This window comes from Tauraco erythrolophus, chromosome 18, assembly GCF_009769465.1.
Source record: "Tauraco erythrolophus isolate bTauEry1 chromosome 18, bTauEry1.pri, whole genome shotgun sequence".
Classification (NCBI taxonomy): Eukaryota; Metazoa; Chordata; class Aves; order Musophagiformes; family Musophagidae; genus Tauraco; species Tauraco erythrolophus.
Window position 1 is genome coordinate 4,225,578 of NC_141482.1, and position 22,038 is coordinate 4,247,615.

At 39.5% G+C, this 22,038-nt stretch overlaps 1 protein-coding gene across 3 annotated transcripts in view; it reads left to right on the plus strand.

Moving 5' to 3' along the window:
• The window catches only part of PTPRT (protein tyrosine phosphatase receptor type T), a 461,775-nt gene that overhangs the window by 105,714 nt on the left and 334,023 nt on the right, over positions 1-22,038 (plus strand). For all 3 annotated transcript variants that reach the window (XM_086623021.1, XM_086623022.1, XM_086623023.1), the window contains exon 2: positions 21,387-21,512. In XM_086623021.1, coding sequence (XP_086479147.1) covers positions 21,387-21,512 — 126 coding nt within the window. The remainder of the gene's footprint in view (positions 1-21,386; positions 21,513-22,038) is intronic.

Consider the following 22,038-nt stretch of genomic DNA (forward strand, 5'->3'; position numbering starts at 1 on the left):
TTAAAAGAAATGTAGATGTGGTGCTTGGGGACATGGTTTAGCAGTGGACCTGGCAGTGTTAGGTTTGGACTCCATAGAATCATAGAATGGTTTGGGTTGGAAGGGGCCTCAAAGATCATCTAGTTCCAACCCCCCTGCCATGGGCAGGGAAACCCTCTACTCCACTAATCTTAAAGGTCTTTTCCAACTTAAATGATTCTCTGATTCTCTCTACCACTGGCAATCCCAGCAGCTGGGGAAAGGGCTGGAATCACAATGGTACGACTCAGCGGGGTGTCAGGGACAGGGTGTGTGTCTTGGAAGCGACTGCTTTTTGTGGACTACGAATCCATCCTCTCCTAGGATACCCCTAGCCCTACCCAACCCTGGCCCTTCATAATGTAAGGGTGTGTGCTTCTCCACAGTTCCCATGAAGGAAATGCCACACTGATACTGCAGCTCTTAACCACTGGGAGAGCAGAGAAATCTCTGTGCAGAACATGTGTTGTGTAGCTTTGCTCCAAGAGACAAAGAAGTCTCCTGATAGTGCTCTGGCACAGGTTATCTATCTGTAAAGCAGAATTTACATAACCTGAAAAATTAGGTGAATTAACCCAGGCTCTACAAACCAGAAAAAGTAGATTTTTCTGGAGTTTTTTAGAGACGGAATATAGCATTACATTTCAAAATGATAACCTTCGATTTGTGGGAAGCATTAGAAAAATGGAGGATTTTCCATTTCCACACTATTTGTGGAATCTCTCTGTTCAGTCTGGGAAACAGTGGCTACAGCAGTCACTTTCTGTGATGTAAAGCAGACATGTATCTATCTTAACCTCTAGGGGGGAACTGATGCCGTTTAATTTGAAAGACAGTTTAAAGTCACTTGTATTCCTCTAGAACAATCAAATTGTCTCTGAGGAATCCTTGAATTACAAGATCAAGCCATTGCTTGAACGCGCTGAGCATGAAGATTCTCCTTGTGAAGCAAAAGCTGCTCGTGTTCCGGCACTGCGTGAAGGTAGAAGAGATACCCTGGCTTTCCTGGTGGCAGCTCAGACAGCAGGGGAAGATGATCCGTGGTTCTGATGGCCACGGCTTTTCTGTGCACATGGTGGCAGGGAAGAGTACCCCGGGCGGGAATGGCTGTGGTTATTTCCCCACGTAGCTTTCTTGTTGCAGATGACACTCAAAGCTGCAGGTGGTGGTGGCATGCGGTAAGCTCCTCTGGAAACTGCAACAAACCAAATGGATGTTTTACTGTCATGCTGTTTCTTCTCCTCCCAGTACCCCATGACGGTCTGTCTCCAGAGTGCTTCTTGCTAACAGCAGCTGCTGGCTGAAATTTTTATCAGGCCTTTGGAATTTTAAATTCAAGGATCTTCAGATATTTAAGATCTGTTTATTAGAAAAAACCCCAAACCACCAGGTGCTTAGTGTGGAGTGAGACATGGAAAAAAGAGCATAGGAATTTTAAGTAAGCAAGTGCTATGTATTTAACAAAGGATGGCACTGTCTGAGACAGCAGTATGAGGCATCTTCAGGAAAATCATGTTTCTGTATGTTTATTCCCCTGTAGTCCCAAATGTTTCCACAGCCGGTCCCTAAATGCACAGCAAAGAGGTATTTGTGTAGTAATTGTGTTCCTAGTGGATGCTTTGCATTCAAGCTACTACTGCGTAGGGTCAGTGTAAGCTTTTGTGGGCAGGTGCACAAGCAAAAACTTTCCAAGTCTGTTTGTGTTTTTACACTAAAATGAGCTCTGCCCTTCTAATTGTATTTGTGTGAAAGGGTTTTCCTGCTCCACTGTCTGCCGGAATCATGGAAGTAATAAAAATGCCAGGAGAATGTGTAACACTTGCAGAATGGGTTGAAATCAAGTTTAGCACTTCTTGGTCCTGTTCCATGGAGCTGGCAATTGTCTAGTATCTTACTCAGAATGCTGGAAGCTCTTCATACTCAGCTATTTTTTTAAAAAGAAATTTACCGCAGGATGAATTGACATTTCTGCTCGTGAAACCGTATTAAAGCTGGTGACTTGCAGGAACTCTTGTGCAGTGCCACAGCAGGTTCAAGTCTCAACATCTTATCTACTCAGCTGTACGACAGTAGTTGGAACCAGAGGTCATTTTCTTACACAGTCATGAAAAAGAATCCCTGTTGTTGGGTTTATATTGTTTTGTTTTTTCCTCCTAAAGTTTTTATAATTCCTCTAGAAGATCAGAGTTTTGCTTATCAAAGAATAAATAGTAGGGAAGGATCTGCACAAGAGCGAGCAGCAAGTTGACATTTGGGTCCATGCACAAGCCCACATGAACACTTGAGTAGAACATCAGTGCAGGTGGAAAGGGTGTTAAAGCTGGTGAGAGCTCTGGGATGCTTTGATATGAGTAAGTAGGAAGGACAGAAGAGGGGAAACTCATACTGCAGGATGTATTTTGTTTTTTAAATACCAGCTGTCCTTTCTGCCACCCTAAAAGATTTATCAAACTAACTCTTCTCTCTCCCCATGCATAGTTTTAATATGTTCATTTCTGTTGCAGAAAAAAAATGCGATTAAACCCTTGCTTTCATTAAGGTGTCTGTACAGCAAGAACATTTGCTCATTGACAGTGGCAGCAAGGCCACTAGCTGTAAACTTATTTCAAACTAATTTTTCTACATTCTTTATTCTGTAGTTGACTTAACTAAAATTTTCAGCTCCGTAAGTTAAAGTTAAGCAGTGACTTTTCTTTTCTCCAGCTAGGATGAGCAGTTAAAAGGGGAAGTGGGGGGGGGGGTGGGTGGGGCAGAAAGAAGAAACATTGCTTCTTGCTGCTATTTCATGATTCGAATTCTATGTGATGCTATTACTATTAGGAAAAAAACATGGAAGAATCTGGAAGGTGAAACCTAGAGCTGTCACTGCTGATGACATGAAAGGAGCAGAGATGATATAGGTTGTGGTCAGTTTAGCATAGTAGAGTGGGAAAGGAGAGACAATACGGTTGTTTCAGTGGTAGATAATCCCTTCAAGCAGTATTAATTTAACTCAGTTTTAGACAGTTGTATTAAAATAATTCTTCAGGAAATCCACTATCAGAGGCTACTTCTGAAGCTAAACCACGTTTTGCTAATACACTGAGCAGTTGTCAAAGGAAGTCTTCAAACTGTCTTGTGTCTCTGTGTGTGTCTCACTCCTAATGTCCTTCACTACTTTTATTGACTTATTTGCCTAGTTAACTATTCCTGGTACGTAGTGCTAGGATGTCTGCAAAGAAGCCCAAATTTAGAAGTCTGCAAAGCAGCCCAAAATAGAAGTCTACCAGTATTTAAGTTTCTCACAATTAAGTGAAAAGCACTCCTTTTATTGCAGCATTATCCTTAATGCCAGATAATTATCATAGAATCATAGGAAGCTTTGGGTTGGAAGTGACCTTAAACATCGAGTTCCAACCCCCCTGCCATGGGCAGGAACACCTTCCAATAGATCAGGTTGTTCAAAACCCATCTGATGTGCAAATTGATAGATCTTATCCATGATTTTAATCTGGTCACCTAAGGATGCATTTGGATCATCTGTAGACATGTCTATCCCAGGATTCCACATTATGAAAACGTTTCCAACACTGTTTGCCTTTCAGGGAATTGCAAACCTAAATTGTAAGTGAAAGCTTTATAGTTACAGGCAGTAAAAGTTTGCTCACTCGTGAATGCAAACGTGACAGCAGAGTGTGCATGTGAATACAATCTTACATCAGAAAATCACCTGCCACGTTCTGCGGTCATACTCTGCATGTTAAGTGTGGACAGAGCTGCACGTTCTACCAAACCCAAGGCTTCTTATTGTTGTCTTGCTGAGAAGCTGTAGAGCAAGAGGACCATCAAACGAGTTTGGTGCATTAACTGCTAGGGAGCTTTTGAGTTTGCAAAAACCCCAAAATGAACAAAGGAACACTTACCGATGGAAATCTACGCTTTCTTTTCTGGCACAAATGAACCTGTCTGAAGTAAAGTAAACAAATGGTGCAGGATCATAGTATTTGATTTATTTGAACGCAGTGCTTCACACCTTAGGAAAAACAATAAACAGTAACTCTTTCCTCAAATGCAGTATTTGTCTTGAAAATTCCCATTTGTTGTTGTATGGTGAACATTTGAGATCTCAGAGAAGTTAGTGCATCCATTACTTCCTAGTTTTCCAGGAGTAGTAGCACAGAAAGTAGAACATCGCTCCTATAACCTGTTTCTTTCTATAGATGGAAGGGTAATGGTGGTGGTGGTATGACCTTTGTTAGTCAAGCTTTCACATCTTTCAGACAGAGCAAATGTGTTACTTGAGTGAGAATAATATCATGACTGTGTTGAAGGGTAATTAAAATACTTAATAACCTAAATTATGTAAGCTTGCATAGTTCTATACAACAAAAGGAGATGGAAAAGTCTTAAGACTTGAAGTTACTTCCCCCCCCCCCCCCCCAATCTGGAGTTGTTAGTGTCCACAGTCTGCCTCCCTGTGCCATGAAATAGTCGAGTCAGAAGTAATCAAAGCAAACACTTGGATCCTTGTATTTAAAAAAACCTGTGACATCTTCATAAATGAGACTGACTTGCTGGTGGGCAGGCATGTTTAAATTGGGTGAATTGGTGGCAACTGCTTTTCTCACTTGTCTAGGAAGTAGTGGGTATAAACTTGGTGGGTCAGTATTCTAAAATGGGGAATTAAGGTACCAGCCAGGGACTTTGTTGTTAGAAGTATAGTATGTATTATGCCTCTGATTGTATTCCACCAACCTAAACATTATACATTGGGATGGAACTGCAAAGGAGATGCTCTAGGATTTGCACATAATGCCTGACAGGTTACCAGAGGTCTCTTGTCCCACAGGGCCCTACTGCTGCCTGTATCGCCAGGACAAGAATCAGGGGGACTAAAAGGGAAATCAAAGATACGTTCAAATGTCTCGGGCATCGTTTTTGGCAAGTGCAGCTTTTAAACCGTGTTTTAGAAACCAAATTATACCAAAAAGAAAGATGGTCTATAATTCTTCAACTTTTCCCTCCAAAGCATACCCTTCTTACGAGGACTCCCTGCAGTGGCCCTCTGGTCAGGCACAGGAAAGCAAAGTTTTAGCAGGTAAATTAGTGTTATGCTATCAACAGCTCTTAGACTAGTATTTGGACTCTTAACATTAATCCTAAATTGGGTTGCTTTTTGTTGTTGGATTGTAGTGGTTTTGTTTGCTGTTGTATTGTGGTTTTGTTTTTGTTTTGTGTTTTTTTTTTTTCCTGAGCAGTCTTACAGGAGGTTTTAAGTTTGCTACCTGGAGCAACAGCTCTACTGCTCAAACATAAATGCACTGTGGACCAGTAGAGGGATACAATCATCATGCATGATCTATACTTCTCATTGACACATCTGTGTTTAATTAATAATAAGTATTTGACATCCTGCTTGCACTGGTATAAGTAAGTTATATGAAGAAACCTGCAATGTTTTAGTCGTAATGAGGAAAAGGCTGAACTTTTGAGCAGAAGGCTTCATTTCCAGAGCACAGTTCACCAATGATGAGTGTTCTCAGTCTTCTCTCTCAAGAATTTAAGTATAACTCTTTAACTCGGGTGCTTCTGTAGCAAAGGATTTTATGGGGGGAAAAAAAAACCCAAACCAAACAAAACATTATGATAGCCAGGTCTGCTGGGATTCAATAACACAGCCTTAAAAAGTTATTTTTCTGTGCTTTACTGATTCTGTTACAGCGTATCCCAAAGATTGTATAGTACCACATTATTGTCCTATAAAATAAGGTATATACCTCGTGTTTTCAACAAGTTTCTGTGGCTACTTCGTCACCAAGCACTCACCTGCTCTCTTCAGCAAGTTACCTACTGCTTGCCTTGCCTGAAAAGCAGAGCAGTGACTGCTACTTGTATACGTGTGGTTTTGCACTGTGAAAGAAAAGCAACAGCTACTACCAATCAAGGTGTAATATAGATCATCTTCCTGAATTTTACAGTTAGCAGAAAGAGGATAGGACCTCTTTTACTAGCTATGTGTATGAATACACTTATTTTTATATGTATATAAAAAAAAAACCCCAACTTTCAAAGCCAGGGCAAGAACCAGGACTCTTTCTATGCGTGCTGTGCATCAGCAATGTTGTGAAATTCTCCCAGGATTTAATGAGGGAAAAATCTAACCTTGCAGTAACTAGTAAAGGTACTTGTAAGTTGCTAATTCTAGATTATTGATGCTTCATGTCAAAACACTAACTTCAAATTTGTTAAAATTAAAGGTTTTCAAGCAAGTGTGCTTGTTATTGTTTCTCATCGTTACTTCCCTATCTGTTAAATACTGCATCAATTTGACAGTATTGGAAATCAGATTATATTTAATAATTGCCCAGTTTAATTAGTTACCAGCATGCTGGTCCACTGGCTTTATCTAAGATATGAAATCACATAGTTAACACTTTTAATATGATAAAGTATTGAACTGGATGGATGGAAGATTGGTCCAAGCGGGTACAAATTTTTTCATTCGCTACTGAATCTTGCAGTGTTGATTGCTATAGCTAGAGAGGTTTAATTTAAAGTCTAGGTTTTTGGACATGCACTCACCTAGATCCTAAAAGATAGACTTTACGAGGGAATCAGTACATGGATAAACTGTTTTGGCTGGACGTTACTGAAAAATTATTTGTGGGTTTGAGATGCAGTGCTAGGGATGGACTGCTTTGGAAAAGGTAGTGTAGTAGATGTAACTCAGGTTTTATAATGTTACTATAGAAGAAACATTAAATGGGTGAATCTAGGACTAATCTGGGTGGTGTTAGCTTTTTTTTTAATACCTTTCTACTGTATCAAATTGGAGGTGGGTTAACTAAAGATAAAGGATAATTGTTGATCTAAGTTTTTTTTCCACTGGTGCTTCCGACATAAAAACAAGGAATGTGCTAATATAGGTAGTCAATCATACACAGTTGGAGGAGGATAAAATTATCAGACTGGAGGAATTAGGACTTTGAAATGTGATGAAATAAAAAAAATTTAGATGTAATGTAGCATTACAGAGTGCAAGGTCATGCATCTCAGGACTAATTAGTTTTTTGCTTTAAGATTAGAAATCTGTTGGAAGTGACAAGAAGCTGCTGGAGCGTTAATACTAGGAGATCGAGATGAGTCTCTGAGATTTGCTCCTAAAAAGAGAATGTGAGATGGTGAAAAAAGAACGCTATTATATAGATCAAATTTCATCTGGAGTACTCTGTACAACACAGGTACTCCTTCAGAAGAAAGATTAATTCAGCACATCACGGATGCAAAGAAGAGCTATAAAGATTACTGGCAAAATTGAGACTTTTTCCTATGAGGAGACAGCGAGTGTGTGACTGGCTTAATCTAGCAAAACAGAGGCTAGAAGGGGTGCTCCTTATGAAAATACATGGAGGGAAAGAAAGCACAGACTCCTTCAACAACTCCAGGTTAGAAAAAGAATGAATTGGCCAGCCCTTCACTGGCTGTGACGGTCCAGAAATGTCATCATAGGCCTGCTAGTTTCAGAAGAACAAAGGAGAGAGGTGCCCAGGAACAAGAGACAGTGGTTTACTTGTCTTGGCACTTTCAATTGGCTGAGGCAACTCAGTATTTTGCTTTGTCTCATGGCATAGGTACACGTAAACTTGGTTTTTGCATCCCCAGCTCTTGCATTCAGCAGAGAAACAGCAGGTTTGTGAGGACCATCCTCACAACTGTGTTTTAGATGAGATTTTGCTTTGGTGTGGGGCCTCACTCTAGGACAGTCAAACTTTTGCTAAAGTGAAACCGTGGTTTATACAAACTCCTTCAGAGTCAAAGTATTTTCTTTTCCTAAACAGCAATAAACAGTGTTTCACTTTTACAGTATTCTGCCCTCCCCACGGTGTCTTCCAGCCATCCCCAGAAAGCTATGAGAAGATGACCCCTGGTGACATTGGCAAGAAAATGTCATGTTACCAAGGGATGCCATGTCATCAGTCATTGCTCTCTTGAGCATGCTTAGATATTTTCTTCATTGTTCAGTATAGGTTAAAAAAAAATCAGTTCATTTAGCAGATTATCTGCTAATAAATGCTATAATTTTTACTTTAGGCAGACAGCTCATGCTGTCATCATGAGTACAGTGTTCCCAGTGGCTGCTGTCAGCTCTAAGGAAAGAGAAGGTCACTTTTTTAATAGCTCAGACTTTTCATGTTCTTGCTTTCAGCGTTGAGAGTAATCAAATACCATATTTGTGATAATACTTCATTAAGGAAGCATTGTGGCAATTAGCTTTACATACCTGAGATATCTTGCCATGAAGATGGCTCTGAGCTTTGGCGATTTTGTAAGGACTGGGATCGACGAAGTGTAAATGTTTTAAAAGTTAGTGGAGTAACTAAAAGTCAGGTCAAATGTGTTCAGTAAGTCAATGTTCACACCTGTCCTGCAACTGAATGCAGGTGATTTATGGTTGTATAATCTGTTTCTCTGAGGATAGACTGGAGAGGAAAGGGGAAAGATTTCATTAAAACAAAACCTGACCTATGCAACTCTGGTATAATCTTTGTATTTGTAACCAAGTCCATTCACCTTGATTCTTTTTAGTCTTTATGCTAATAAAATTATAACTGCTGGTTAAATATTGCTTTTTTTTTTTTAGTCCATATTAATTGTAGTCACAGTTCTGGGAAATTCTATTTGTTTTTGCTACAGATGAGTGTTTTCAGATGTAGTTAAATAACATCTCTATTCCAGCTGGGTCCTCATCATCAAGTTTCTATTCATTATCTAATCTTAAAATAGTCTTAAACTGCTAGAAATACTGCAATACAGTCAAGTATCACAATTTTTTTCCTTCCTGTGAGACAGTGCCTTAGAAGAAACAAAAAAATACTGTAGGTTCATAGCCTAGGGAGAAGCCTGTCTTGTCCCAAAACGCAGAATGGGATTTAAAGCACTTGTGCCTCCTGGGTACGACCTGACAGGCACAGTCACTTGCATGGGGAAACAATACACTGCAATCCCCTTCTCTTCACTGGAGCATCAGTTCGGCACACGGGGCAAACGCTGTCCTGCAAACACGCTGCTGCTGTCCCATGTTTACATGGCCTTGTGTGAGGGCAAAAATGCCCCCGCAGCCTCCGTGTCCAGCTTATCCCCATGAAGATAATAGCCAGAATCTGTCAGAGTATGGCAAAGATGTAAAAGTCATCGCAGGAGTTTCTGAATTCCAGAAGCGTGTGTGGATTCTGAAAATGGTTGGGCAGATTCATTGAAAAAGAGCAACTGGTGTCAGTGAGGCTTGTTTCAAGGCTGGGAAGGCGTTTCAGGGAACATTCACTCTGTGCTTGTCCTGCTCTTGTGTCTCTTCTAAGTAACGCCTGGCAGATGTCTGACGTGCTTCAGCCATTCTTCTGCTTTTAAGCTGTGTGAAATGCTCTGTTGTCTTTTCCTTTGCCAGTCCCAGGTACGTGCTGGTCAGGTGATTGTGAGAAGACTCTGGGGTAAGAAAGATGGTCTGATGCCATAATTGTTCTAATAGGCTACAAAGTGGGTTGATAACAAACGGAGATGTCTGATTACCTTATTTTATTATTGTTTTTACCTTTACGCATTGTGCTAAGGGCTAAAGATTTCACCTGAAGGGTTAAAGATTTCAGATTGCCTCTATTTAAGAGGAGGACCATAGGGCAAACACCAAGAAAACATTGCTTTCACGCCATCTCTTACGTTTTTGGCTGCGGTGCCTAATGTGTAGTTAACTGAAGTATCAATATAATTGCAGTGTGGTTCTCATTGGGTAAGTATATTTAATGCCAATTCAGCTGATCAGAAACGAAATTTAATTTCTAAATTACTTAATATCATAGTCATAATCTTTTAAAGAATCGTATCTGTAATGAATCAGATTCTTGCATAGATATCTTGAAATCACAATGACCTGTATAAAAATGAATTTATTAGAAACTTTACACTCAGTTGAACTGCATAGCTGAAATCTTTAGGAGGACACTTAAAAGAAATCTTTGCTCCTGAGTATCTGCACTTTCACCTGGGGGCTCTGGGAATGCATTACATTTTAATGAAGTTTCCTGTGCTGTTAAATCCTGTATGTGGCTATACTCACAAATACCCTTTCATCTACCAAAATCAAGTGGAAAGGTAGTTTATAGGGCTTGATGAGGATGGGGAGAAAGCAGTATCATGCAAAAGGTATTTGTCTAATTTATGGAGATGGTGTCATTCAATTTCTAGTGTAAAGAGAAATCTTTTAAGCCAAGACAATTATCTTTTTAAATTGCTGGTAAGACCTTTATTTCCAGAAGTAAACGTCCAGTAAATGAGCTTTTTGTGCATCTGAATGGCACTTATGAGCCCAGACTATTTGAGTGCAGGGACAGCAATAGAAAGTTTGCCTACAGCACTTCCGAAGTGTCTTGTTTTACACGTACATAGAAGGTGTTAACACAATCCTCTTAGGTTACTAAAAGGAAATATTCATGTACCGTCAGTGAAACTATTTCAAAGCATGTTTCAAATTTAGATTTTTAGAATCTGTCCTTTACTGGGCCATCTCAGCTGCACGTCCCTTCGGACTGCAACATGAAGTGCAGGTGCACATGAGGATAAAAAGCTCAGAGTACCTAATTCACATATCTTGATGAACCAAGGATTAAATGATGACTGAAACCATGGTTTGTAAGACAGAAAAGGGCTTCTTATTAGAATCTGGTCATTCAGTATCCTGAAAAGTGATTGCATTTAGATTCTTTCACCTCATGCCTTTCAACTCTTAGAAAGAAATGCTTTGAGCATTTAATGCCTCCTGGCAGAGAACTAGGGTATTCAGAAAATCTTTCTTCAAAAATGTTTTCTGTTGGAAAATATTAAAGTTAGATTCTAAGTTTCAGCCTCAAACTGGAGATGATCCATCCCAGAGGCAGGAAAAGGCCTTGGATGATGAAACAGAAATCTTTTTCTGTGTGTTTGGTAACAAGGATAGTGCCGCCTGAAACTGTTTAGAAACAAAGTGCATGATGAACGTAAAATGTTGGAAATGAGTCTGTTTTACAGTTTGGAATTGTTCTAAAATCAAGAACCTCACCAGATGTTGAACTGTTCACAACCTGTTATTAGCGCATAATTTCCCCGCATCAGAGGATGGAGGCAAGCTGCCTTGTAGTGACGCAGGGAAACACGGCCAATGGTCATTTTTTGAGATTACCTGTGGCTTGTCACTGGCTGTAGGTGGCTAAGAATGTGTCAGAATAACATCCTGAGTGGTGAGATGTGCTGTGATGACCTCCTTTTTAACAAAATCTGCACTGTCTTCAGAGATAGCTTCATTTGTGTTAATTTTGCCCTTATTTTTCTTTCCTTTTCCCTGCTGTCCCTCTTTAATATACAGGGTTTAGAACACCACAGCTCTGGTAAGTGCATGTTCTGGGTCAGATATTGTAAGTGGAAGATTCACAGCTGTAATTAGAGAGGCACTTTTGCACATACACATGCATATCGTAGTAGGAAATTTGGTTAAACAGAAAAGGAGCTCTTTATGTTTTCAAGAACTCACATGTGCTATCAGGCAGAGATCTATTTATTCCTGGCATGTATTTACTAGATGTTTTGCTCTTTGGGCAAAGAATTTACCCGGAGGAGTCTGGATGCTAAAAGCAAGCACATCTTCCCATCGTTCCCATGTTTACAATGTGCTGCAGAGGACAGCAGGGCTTCCAGTGCTCTGTGTTTGCCCCACTTTACTGTGATTTTTGAAAAGCATCTTGGACATTGCAATGCAAAGGATACACACCCAGAACAGCAAGGGAGAAAATGTGTACGGAAAATGCAGAGATAGAATAAATGAACTAGGAAAAAAAAATAATCAAAAAATCAGGTAAGAGAGAGGTGATTAAAATTTGAATCCCTAGCTGATTGTTAGTGCCTCAACCATCAGTTTTAACGGATCAGACTTTGCAAGATCTTTGGCATAGTTCAGCATTTGCCCTCCTACCCCCAGCCTGACTCCAGGGCACCTGAAAGCAGCACAGCTGGCTAACCACTGTCATTTCTGGGGTTGGCTTACTCCTGACACATTGAATGAAGATCATGGCTTAACTGAAAACAATTTAAAATACATATCTTCAAATATCCTTGACATTGCACTTTATATGTAATTTGAAACAGTAACTGTCAGCAACAAGTAAAAGGTTATTTTGTAAGAGATAACCTCAAGCTGAGAAATGTACAAACTTGTAGCTGTAAGAATTTTTAGACCTCAATGAAAGTTATTTATACAGCCACTCCCAGGGAATAGCTTCCAATAACCACGTTATTAAATTTAACACGATATACCAATTGCAACACTTATTGCAAGTTATTACCTTTGTATTAGCCAATTAGATTTTATTTGTTGATACTCAGTAACATATGATATCTATCTTTTTAGATAAATTTCTTATATTCAACTAGTATACAGTTGAGCTAGTATATGTTAAGCATGCTAGCTCAAATACCAAGGAGCAGTCTTTGGAGACATGCATAGTGCTGGAGCTTTAATTGCATGTGTTCTTCAGAGGCAATTTGAACAAAATATCAATATTGTTCACCAAGAATCAACCCACCATATTAGAGTGTTCTACAAGAAGACATTTAAACTACTGGCATTTCTTTTTAGAAGCACTTAGAATACAGATGAGGGGTGTGTGTGTATAAATACACGCATAACTTTTTGTCCTTATGCACACTGTAGGTAGTCACTAGACCGTGCCAGGTGTTGGGGGTGGTTAGCTTTGCTAAAGTGGTGGTGAAGCTTCAGACAATGACAAGTCCAAACACTTTTACAGAGGCCTTTGCTGACTGAATTGTGGCAACTTCTAAAGTGAATACAGGACTTTCTGAAGTTCACCATTGATTTAATTTACTTCCTTTGGCTTAGTTTGGGAAGACTGTTGAGCTAATGGAACGATTATGAAAACGCCAGCCCAACAAGCGCTTAATTTCTTCCCTTAAAATGATAAAAGTCTGTCCTAGTTACGTTTGCAACCAGACTGTGTTTAATTTTGTGCTGTCTTCAGTGATGTGGCGATAAACCAGGCTTACCACCTTTATTTAAGCTACTACCTTCATGTTATCTGACCGTGAACTTCAAAGAAGACATCTCAACTACAAGATCTTCCTCCAAAACAGGAGCCCCAGCAGCACTGAAGGAACAGTAGCACAGGGAAAGGACAAAGAGAAGATGACTTGTAGATGGTATTGGAAATCCTGAATTATATCTTTTAAGACAATATTTTATTCATCACCCAGGATGAGTTAGTCAGTGACTGCTTCTTGCTTAAAGTTCAAACACATTAATTTGAAGTTTGTATAAAAGCCTATTGAGAAAAAAAAGGCTTACTAATGGAATATAAAGTAAGTGAGAAACTGTTATCTCCAGACAGGATTTCTTTTTTGCTGTCTTGGTGGATGGTAAAAGTAAAATAAGTATGTAATTCAAATGACTGTGCAGCTTGAATAGGTATTCCATGTGACTTTACAAAATGCTGAAATGAAGTAAGTCATTAGAGAGTTCTGACTGATTACGACTCCAGTACAATAGCTGACGTGGAATTTGGTGAAAATGCACCATAAATACAATGTTAGATAATCCTGTTAAGGTACACTGAATAATCAGACCCAAGAATTTTCAGATGCTGGAAAGAAAGAAAAGCAATGTTATCTTTTGTCGAAACAATGAACACCCACAAATGTTTTTCATTGACAAATATAACTAAGCACATCTTCAACAAACATAACTAATCGTTTAAGATGGATTTTTGGAATACAGAACAGTATTATTTCAAGAAAAAAAATTTGGTCCTGTAACTTAAGAAACAAATTGAAGAAAAGTAAGGCTTATATTTAGATTGCAAGAATAAAAGCATGTAAGTGCTACAAACTTGCATTTTTAAAAAGGAATCTTCATTTCATCATACTATGAATAAAGCAGGAGCCTGCTTCAAGAGTGGAAAGCCACTCAACAATTAAAAAGATTGTTAGCTAGAATCATAAGAAAATACAATGGGGAATGTCTGTAAGAATCTTCTATGGTTTTGAAAACTTGTGTTAGTTTTACGAGTTTCATTACATTGGGGTAGACGAGTGTGAAAACTCTTCACATAAACCTTGGGTATGTTTCAGCAGACTGAAACTAAACTGAACTTGCAAAGTTAGGGTTCTTTGAAATGGTGCAGTGTGTTAACTGACTGTTTCATAGCGTAAAAAAAATCCAATGAGATTATAGATATATACTCATGCTTAAATAAAGCAATAAAATGTTAATATTGAGCTATTGAAATAGTGACAGCTAAGCTGTCAGAAGCAAAAAGATATTCTTGGTATTAAATAAAGGACATACGTTCTGGCAAGTGAAGTTAGATGAGTCATCTTGGATTTGGACATATAAACTTAAACAAATGACATTTAGTGTTAGTTTTACTCCTAGGATACTTCAAAGCGATTTGACTGATCCTTGGTGGATTATGAAGTACGGAATTAGTAATGAATGTATGAGCTGGTCTAGGACTCAAATGATGAGACTTGTAGGCAAGCTTTTGCAAAGAGAAACATGTAATAATGAATTTAAGAATGAAAACTTAGCTTAACCTGACAAGTTCAGGAAATACAGCTCAAATATTTGTTCCATATATGTGTGTGTATATATATATCTCTATCAGGAACCTGGCTACAATGCTTGTTTTGGAGCAGAGTGGTTCCATGGGATTAGGAGGATAACTGATAAACTTTGTCAGACTCAATTCCACATTTGGGACCGACAATTCCTGCAGAGAAGTGCTGGCAGAAAAACTTCTTATTACTGGGGGGACACTTTATCTTTTGATGTTTCACTAGACAACGCTAGATCTATTCGATCTGTCGCTTTTATAACGTTAAGCTATGTTATTGGTGACGTTCATCATAAAGGCCATACATGATCCCTCATGCAGTGTCAGCAATATTTTTATTATAGCAAGGTTTCTGTGCAACAAACATGCAGCCATTGATTGTATTCATGCATGTGGGGTGTGTGTGTGCATCGAAACTGTGCTTCCAAGCTGCTTCAGAGTGTGGAAATAAATGTGCAATGTTGAACCTGCAAAGATAGCAATTTGACATGGCACATGAATCTGGAAGACTTTCAAAAATGTATACCCATAGTATGACAGTCTTCCTTAACAGGCTGATACCACTTGAAATCACTGTGATATAAAAAATTCCAATCTCGAGCTTACTTTGGGACCATTAGAGTTTCCAGTTGAAACGAAGAGCTTTTCTAAGCTGTGTTCGGTTTTTTCAAGGACTAACTTGATTTGGGGGGAGAGGAGGGGAACCACAACAAAACCCCACCACCCAACAAAAACCCCTATACATATAAATTTTAAAGCAATGTTGTTGCTTCAGTTAAAACCAAACACATACTTTCTGCCCTGCTTCCCTCCTCCCATCTGAAAGATCTGATTGCCAGGACAGAGATCATGCAAAAAGAATCTAAATATAGTCAAATCCAACAAGAATGATCCATTGCTTAGGCAGTTGTTACTGATATCTCAGAGGACTAGCACTCCAGCATGTAGATAAAACCACTTCTGCTTACATGTAAATCTAATAATACTATGTTAAGAGTGAGATGGAAAGGAAAAAAAATGGAACTGTCCTGTGACAGATGAAGAATGCCTTGACAATGAGGACTGATACTTGCAGCAGAAACCAAATCACATACAGGAATGTGTTTGAGGCACTAGAGAAATCATTGATGTTTACTTCTAAAACCCAGAACATCTGGATACCTTGAGAGAAGTGCTTTTGTGAGCACCAGAAGTAGAGAAGCCTGGTTTTCAGTGCATTTGTGTTTCATGGTTGAGTGACCTATCTGAATTTAAGCTAGGTCTAAGCTCACTTCTTAAACAACTGGCATGAGACAAAGGTGTTACGAATGCTTTACTTTGGAGTTTATACCTTATTGTACAATGGGGAATCTATTCCTCAGTTGCTTTTGGTGTAGATCCTCTGTTAACTAATGAGGTGCAAAAATTGATCAAAGCTTTCCCTGCAGTTTGAGGAGTTATAGCACTTTTCTCTCCCTTGTAGAGTCTGAGTTTAAATACATGGTGAATGCTTGGTGCCCTTAGACTCAGTAAAGATAACTTTTCTATTTGCAGAAGCCTTTTCCTTGAAAATCTGCGAATATACCATAAACAATTGAGTAAAATAATAAAGAACTGATTGAAATTGGCCAGTTGCAACAGCAGGTTGATAACGTGATGGCAGAAGGATGATTTTCTGATAAATGAGACATCCAGTTACCACTGGCCCTTCAAACTTAACTTCCAGTGCTGTGCAGAGACCTAAGGCTATACAAAACACGTTGCTTCTAGGGTGTTAACAGTCGAAAGTAAGGACACCTCAAGTGACAAGTGGCCTCCTCCAAACCCTCTGTACTTGTACTTCTCTTTGGCATTATGTGTGTTGAGCGCTGAGGCTGTTGGACAGTGCTCATTAGAAATAGGTCTGGTCTGCACAATTTGGATCTGCTTTCGTGTTCAGCTTAGTATTTTGGGTTGCTTTGTATGTGTGTTTGTGATGTCTGCTGTCTTATTTGTTCTGGAAGGAGTAGAAAACACGCAAAGCACTAACTACTTTTCCTGGGGAAGGAAACCTCAATATCCCTTGATTTATCCCATCTTAAGCAAAGCAACTCAGTGGAAGCTTTACATGCACGTTTTTATTCTCCTCTCCCTCCCACTTCCCTAAGAATAGGCAAGATTTCTCAAGGACATACTATGTGAAGCCTACAATCTGAAAAATAAGTTACAAATGGATTTTTATACAATAAATCCCTTAATAGAAGTTATCCGAATGAGCTAAATGCATCTCTTACAGCCCTTGTAAACAAGAATGTCATTGGAAGAGATGAGACTGAATGATCAGAAACAGCGGTGTGTTAATTTCTGGAGTTTTATAGCTCATAAGTACTAACTTGTCAAGATAGCTTTTGTTCCTTCCTGTACTTGCCTCATGTTTCCTGAGGCTATTAAGGTCTAAATTGATGGACTAAATCTCAGCTCTCATGAGAGTTTCAAAAGGGATGTTCCACAGAAACATATTGCATGTTTTTTTAATTTCTGCCTTTTTTAAAAAAAAAATATAAAAAAAATGAGGGAGTCAGCTAACTACTTATGCTTCAGAAGAAAAGCCTACAGTGGGACAAATGAGACTGATGTTCTTGCTGTCTCTACCTCTCCCCACCTTGGGAACGCTGTAAATGCTCGAGCAAGTGATGTCTGATGCTGTGCTGTTTTCTGTGTGTATTTAGAAACACACGATAACTCAGTGTTTATCCCTTTTTAGAAGCGTGTTTTTTTTTATCTGGTGAGTCCATGAGAGTTTGACATTGGATGACTTTATAAAACATTCTACTAATTGGATTTGTTAAAATAAATAAATCAAACACTAATTGGAATGTGCCCTGCCATTATTTTTGCTTACTGAATTAGATAGAATGGCGTGAAGTTCTTTTTATCATATTTGTGCACTTATTTAAACACCCCCCTGGCGCACACTTCTGCAAATTCAATTATATATTCAAAGGAGGCATTCAATTTATGCAAGGCTGGTTTACATTTAATCTGGGGGCAAGTCTCAGTAACTGATGATAGGTCTGCTCCAGATTAATTAGCATCACTCAGATGAGCAGTGGCATTGTTACAAGCCTGTCGTGTAAAACAAGGGATATTTTATCCTTCCTACGTGAGCCGTTATTCGCTTCGATATGATCCTTTTCAGGAAGGGAAAAGCTGCTTTCTTGTTTGGGATTCGTTTTGTGAAAAGGGGTCAACGCCACATGCGTTATCTAACAATATCACAGTCGGCTCCGCTTCCTTTTCTTTCGCCCCACTTAGCAACTGTATTTGTCGCTGTTTTAATTTTCAGCGAAGCAGGGGAAAGGCTCCGAGATCCCAGTTCGCTTCCTAAAGATCCTCGTTCTTTTTAACAGTTTATGAAGATGTAGAACCTCATTTTGGCGAACGTGTGAACGTCTTCCTTCTCCTCAAACAGCTTTGTGATACCGTGGCTAAAATGATAACGTGCAAACCTGGTATCTAAATTCATTGAGTGGTATCTTTTTCTCTCAATTTTCGGATTATTTTTCCTATGTTAACGAATAGCCCTGTTCTGTTGCCAAGCAGTGATGTTTCAGTGACGGATGATTTTTGTATTAGGATGGATCTAACCTTCCCCCTGGCCCCGCGGTGGGTCTGGAATTTCTGATATGAAGTTGGGTGGAAGTTTCACAGTGGCTGTTTGGAACAGGGTGGCCTTAAGCGAAGGTGTGATGTGTCCACCATGTTCTGCCACAGAGACCGGGCTGAGACCACCTATGCTGTACTCGTCTGGCAGATTGACCACAAGCCACAGCGGCTATGAGAATAACCTTAAAATTCGTGATGTTCTGGACCTTGTGGTTCTCTCCTTCCCCTTTCTGAAGTTTCTTTCCTCTGCTGCGATATGACATACGCTGTGGTGGTGCGAACAGGAGTTGCTGACTCTCAGCTGCCAAGTTCATATGGCTCTGGGTCCTGTCTGAGTCTTCACTTTTGGTTCTGCTCTCTCTTGACCTGCTGTTGCACGAGGCAGATGGTGACAAGCCCGGCTGGCTTGTCTGAGCCCTTAAAACTGACTCCAGTTTGTTCTCCTTGTCCTTGTTCCCTGCAAATTCACCTCTCCAAATTCCCATCCTGTTGCTTCTAGTAAATTAATCCTTCTGCCGTATTGCCCTGTCACTCTGTGTTTGGAGGTTTCTCCACTAGCCTTTTCTTTAAAACGTAGATGCCTTGCTGCGGCTTTTAAGGCTCTCTGCAGGTTATGCTTTCCTTTCTTACCCGATTGTACTACAAGGTTAGCTTTGACTTTCAGGCAAGGCACTTTGGAGCCTCCTCAGGTGTTGTCTTATCAGTGGAAACTCCCAGTTAACTTTCCAAAGTTCTCACCGTATCCCTTTTTCAGCTCCTCCTCCAACTTTATATATCTCCGTATGTATCAGATGACCTGTTTAGCTGATTGTACCAAGGTATCAACAGTTACATTCCTTGTTAAGTCAGGACTTGCTACCCCATATTTTGTTACTATCACTTGTTTTGCTGCTGGGACTTTGTAGCAGCAATTTTTGTGCAATTTTCTCTGGGGACATGAGACCTTGTTCCATTGCCTGGTGCGTTGGGAGAATTTGTTTACAATCTCTTCAAAGTAATGGCTCAGAGACAGCACTGGTGGTGTGTGCTGCAGGGTGCTGAGCAGAGGTGGTGTGGAAAGGGTGGGTGTCTGAAGTTGGGCTGTTAAAGTGGATCTGTCAAAATTGGAATGCTCCACTTGGAAACTGAGTGGAGAGTATTTGATACCATCTTTCATACCTGCTCGCTGTGAAAAAGGTGACTTTCCGTTGCATCGCATACTTCCACATAGTCTAGAACGCCTTTATTTTCTCTCAGACGTTTTAATGAGCACGTTTAATATTTTAAATTTGAACTTTTCCTCCTAAATTTAAGTAAAAAAAAAATAAGGAAGCCGTTTAAGTGTAATCCTGCCCATTTTAACAGCTGGGAAAGCTTCACAAGTACAGTGAATTTAAAGGAAAAATTATGAAAATATTGTAAAACAATGACACTACAGAAATATTTCTATGATTCTATTTGCAGAGACTCTACTGAAACTGACAGGCAAATTTGCAAGGGTCATAAAATCTGTTAGACTTGTATTTATAGTGAAAATATACACGGTATCAAATTAAAATTGGGTGGGTTTTTTTTTAGGACAAGCTTGATCTTTAAACTTTTCTTCAGCAACAGAGTATTTTGAGGTGTCAGGTACTTTTGGAAAACCAGTTGCATTTGGAGCACACGTAAAGTCCTTTAACAGAATAAGGATTTAGTAAGTATTAATGACATAGTATATATTTGTGTTTGTCGTTTATGAGGTATTGTAGAGGAACTGGGATGAGTTTGGGCTTCCTCGAGAACTAGAGAAGAGAAAATATAGGTGAGAACTAAAGAAGGCCCAGTGTCCGTAGTGCTGGATAACCCTTGTTGCAAAGGAAGCGGAGATCACTCACGTACCAACTGTTGGTTGTGTGTGTGTAGGCAGTGCAGCCTGTGGGAAGGAGCAGAGAGTCAGGAACATCTCCGTGCATGTAGCTCTGATTAGTGTCAAGAGCAATTGACAGTTTGGCTGGCAGAGCAAGTTAGTGTTGCTTTGAGCATCGTTCCGTCCTTGCAGCTCTGAAGTGTTGGATGTGTCCAGCTGACTTGGGAGGGCAGATACTAATCTGCAGAGAAGAATTATCCTGGCTTCCCTAAGAGAGAAAACCAAAGTAGTACAGAGACACTGTTGGCGTGATTAAAGTCTAAGCTGAAGGACCCAGACTGCCTGATCTAATGGATCCACTACTGAAATGTGTTTGGCAGACTAAGTTGGGGGGATGTCAAGGGGAATGTGCCTTGAAGGAACGTAAGGGACACCAGCATAGGAGCATCCCACTAGGGAATAAACTAGCTTGATTTGTGTGCGGGACACAAGTTTCGAAGATCTGCATTGGCACACAAAATTTCATTCTGCCGTTCAGAGGTTTCCCTTGATTCACAAGTGTTCAGGCAGCTGCCAGGTTATTTATGACAGTTAACTACTTCCAAGTATTTCAGGAATTGCAGCAAGAAAGATCACTTAGTCAACAGTCTGGAGGGTGTGAATGGTAGTTGCCATCCACTTCTTGTTATGCTCTTGTTGTCAAGAAACTAAAGAGTTGCATTCAGAAGTATTGACTCGAAAGATGTTGAGGAATGGTCATGTGCCACACACAGCTTCAGGTTGTTATGAATAAGCGATGGTTAAAAGGAAGGTTGCACTTTCCTTAGGTGTGAATCAGCCTTGTGTAATTCAAGAACTAAAAGTGAAGAGAAGTGAGGATTCACTATAAGAACAGTGATGCTGTGCTTGTTTACCATTTGGGTTCCTTTTTCCGAATATCTGACTTGGAGGTTTATGTAATTAATTATCGGTTACTGGGACCCAAATGCAAATATTCCTGCATCATGTGCAATTGTCCTTGAAAACGTAGAGACAATAGGTTGAAATAAAGGGAACTGTTCTAAGAAACAGTAGCATGGAGGAAGGAAAACAAAGACTTAGAAAAGCTGTAAAGAGTGGAAAGTTACAAAATTTTCTGGATAACTTGTCTGCTGCCTGAAATCTGTTATACAGGAAATTAATTTTTTCTTTTTTGCCTTGTATGTAAACTTGGGTACAAAATATTGAAGTAAATAAACTACCATAAAGAGATGAAAATAATACAGGAATGTATTCATTTTTCTTGTTTTTAGGTGGTTGCTCATTTGATGAGCACTACAGTAATTGTGGTTATAGTGTGGCCTTGGGAACCAATGGATTTACCTGGGAGCAGATCAATACCTGGGAAAAGCCGACAATGGATCCTGCTGTCCCAACTGGTAAGTAAGAAGCCTCAGCAATGTGGGGGGAGGTGTTATTCTTTGAGAAAGTCAGCTGTTAATCCTATATGAGTGTGTACTGGGTCTGAGTACCCATAACAATGGGGTAGGATTTTATCTGGTGATAAAAAGATTATTTTGAACATAGAAGTCATGTGACAACAGAGTTCATTAATGTGACGTGGCTTTTTACAACGTTTACTGTTTGATATCCTTGCTGAATCATTTTACACTCCTCTATTTTATTCCTGTGTTTAGCAAAGAGAAAATGTTTCAGATACTGAAAGGTTTGGCCAACTTTTTGCACATTTTGATATCAGAGCACTGTCTTATCTGGGGAGATGCGTGTTTGAGAGGCCAGAAAAAGTAAAGCTTTGTAATGTCTGGGAACACTGGACCTTCCAGTTACTATTTAACTCTTAATTGACTGCTTTTAGTTCTAATTCTGAGAAAGACAAGAAAATTCCTAAAGAATTCGCTGTAGTAGCTGGTGCTTGATTAGGCTGGGATTTGAGCCAGTGAAATT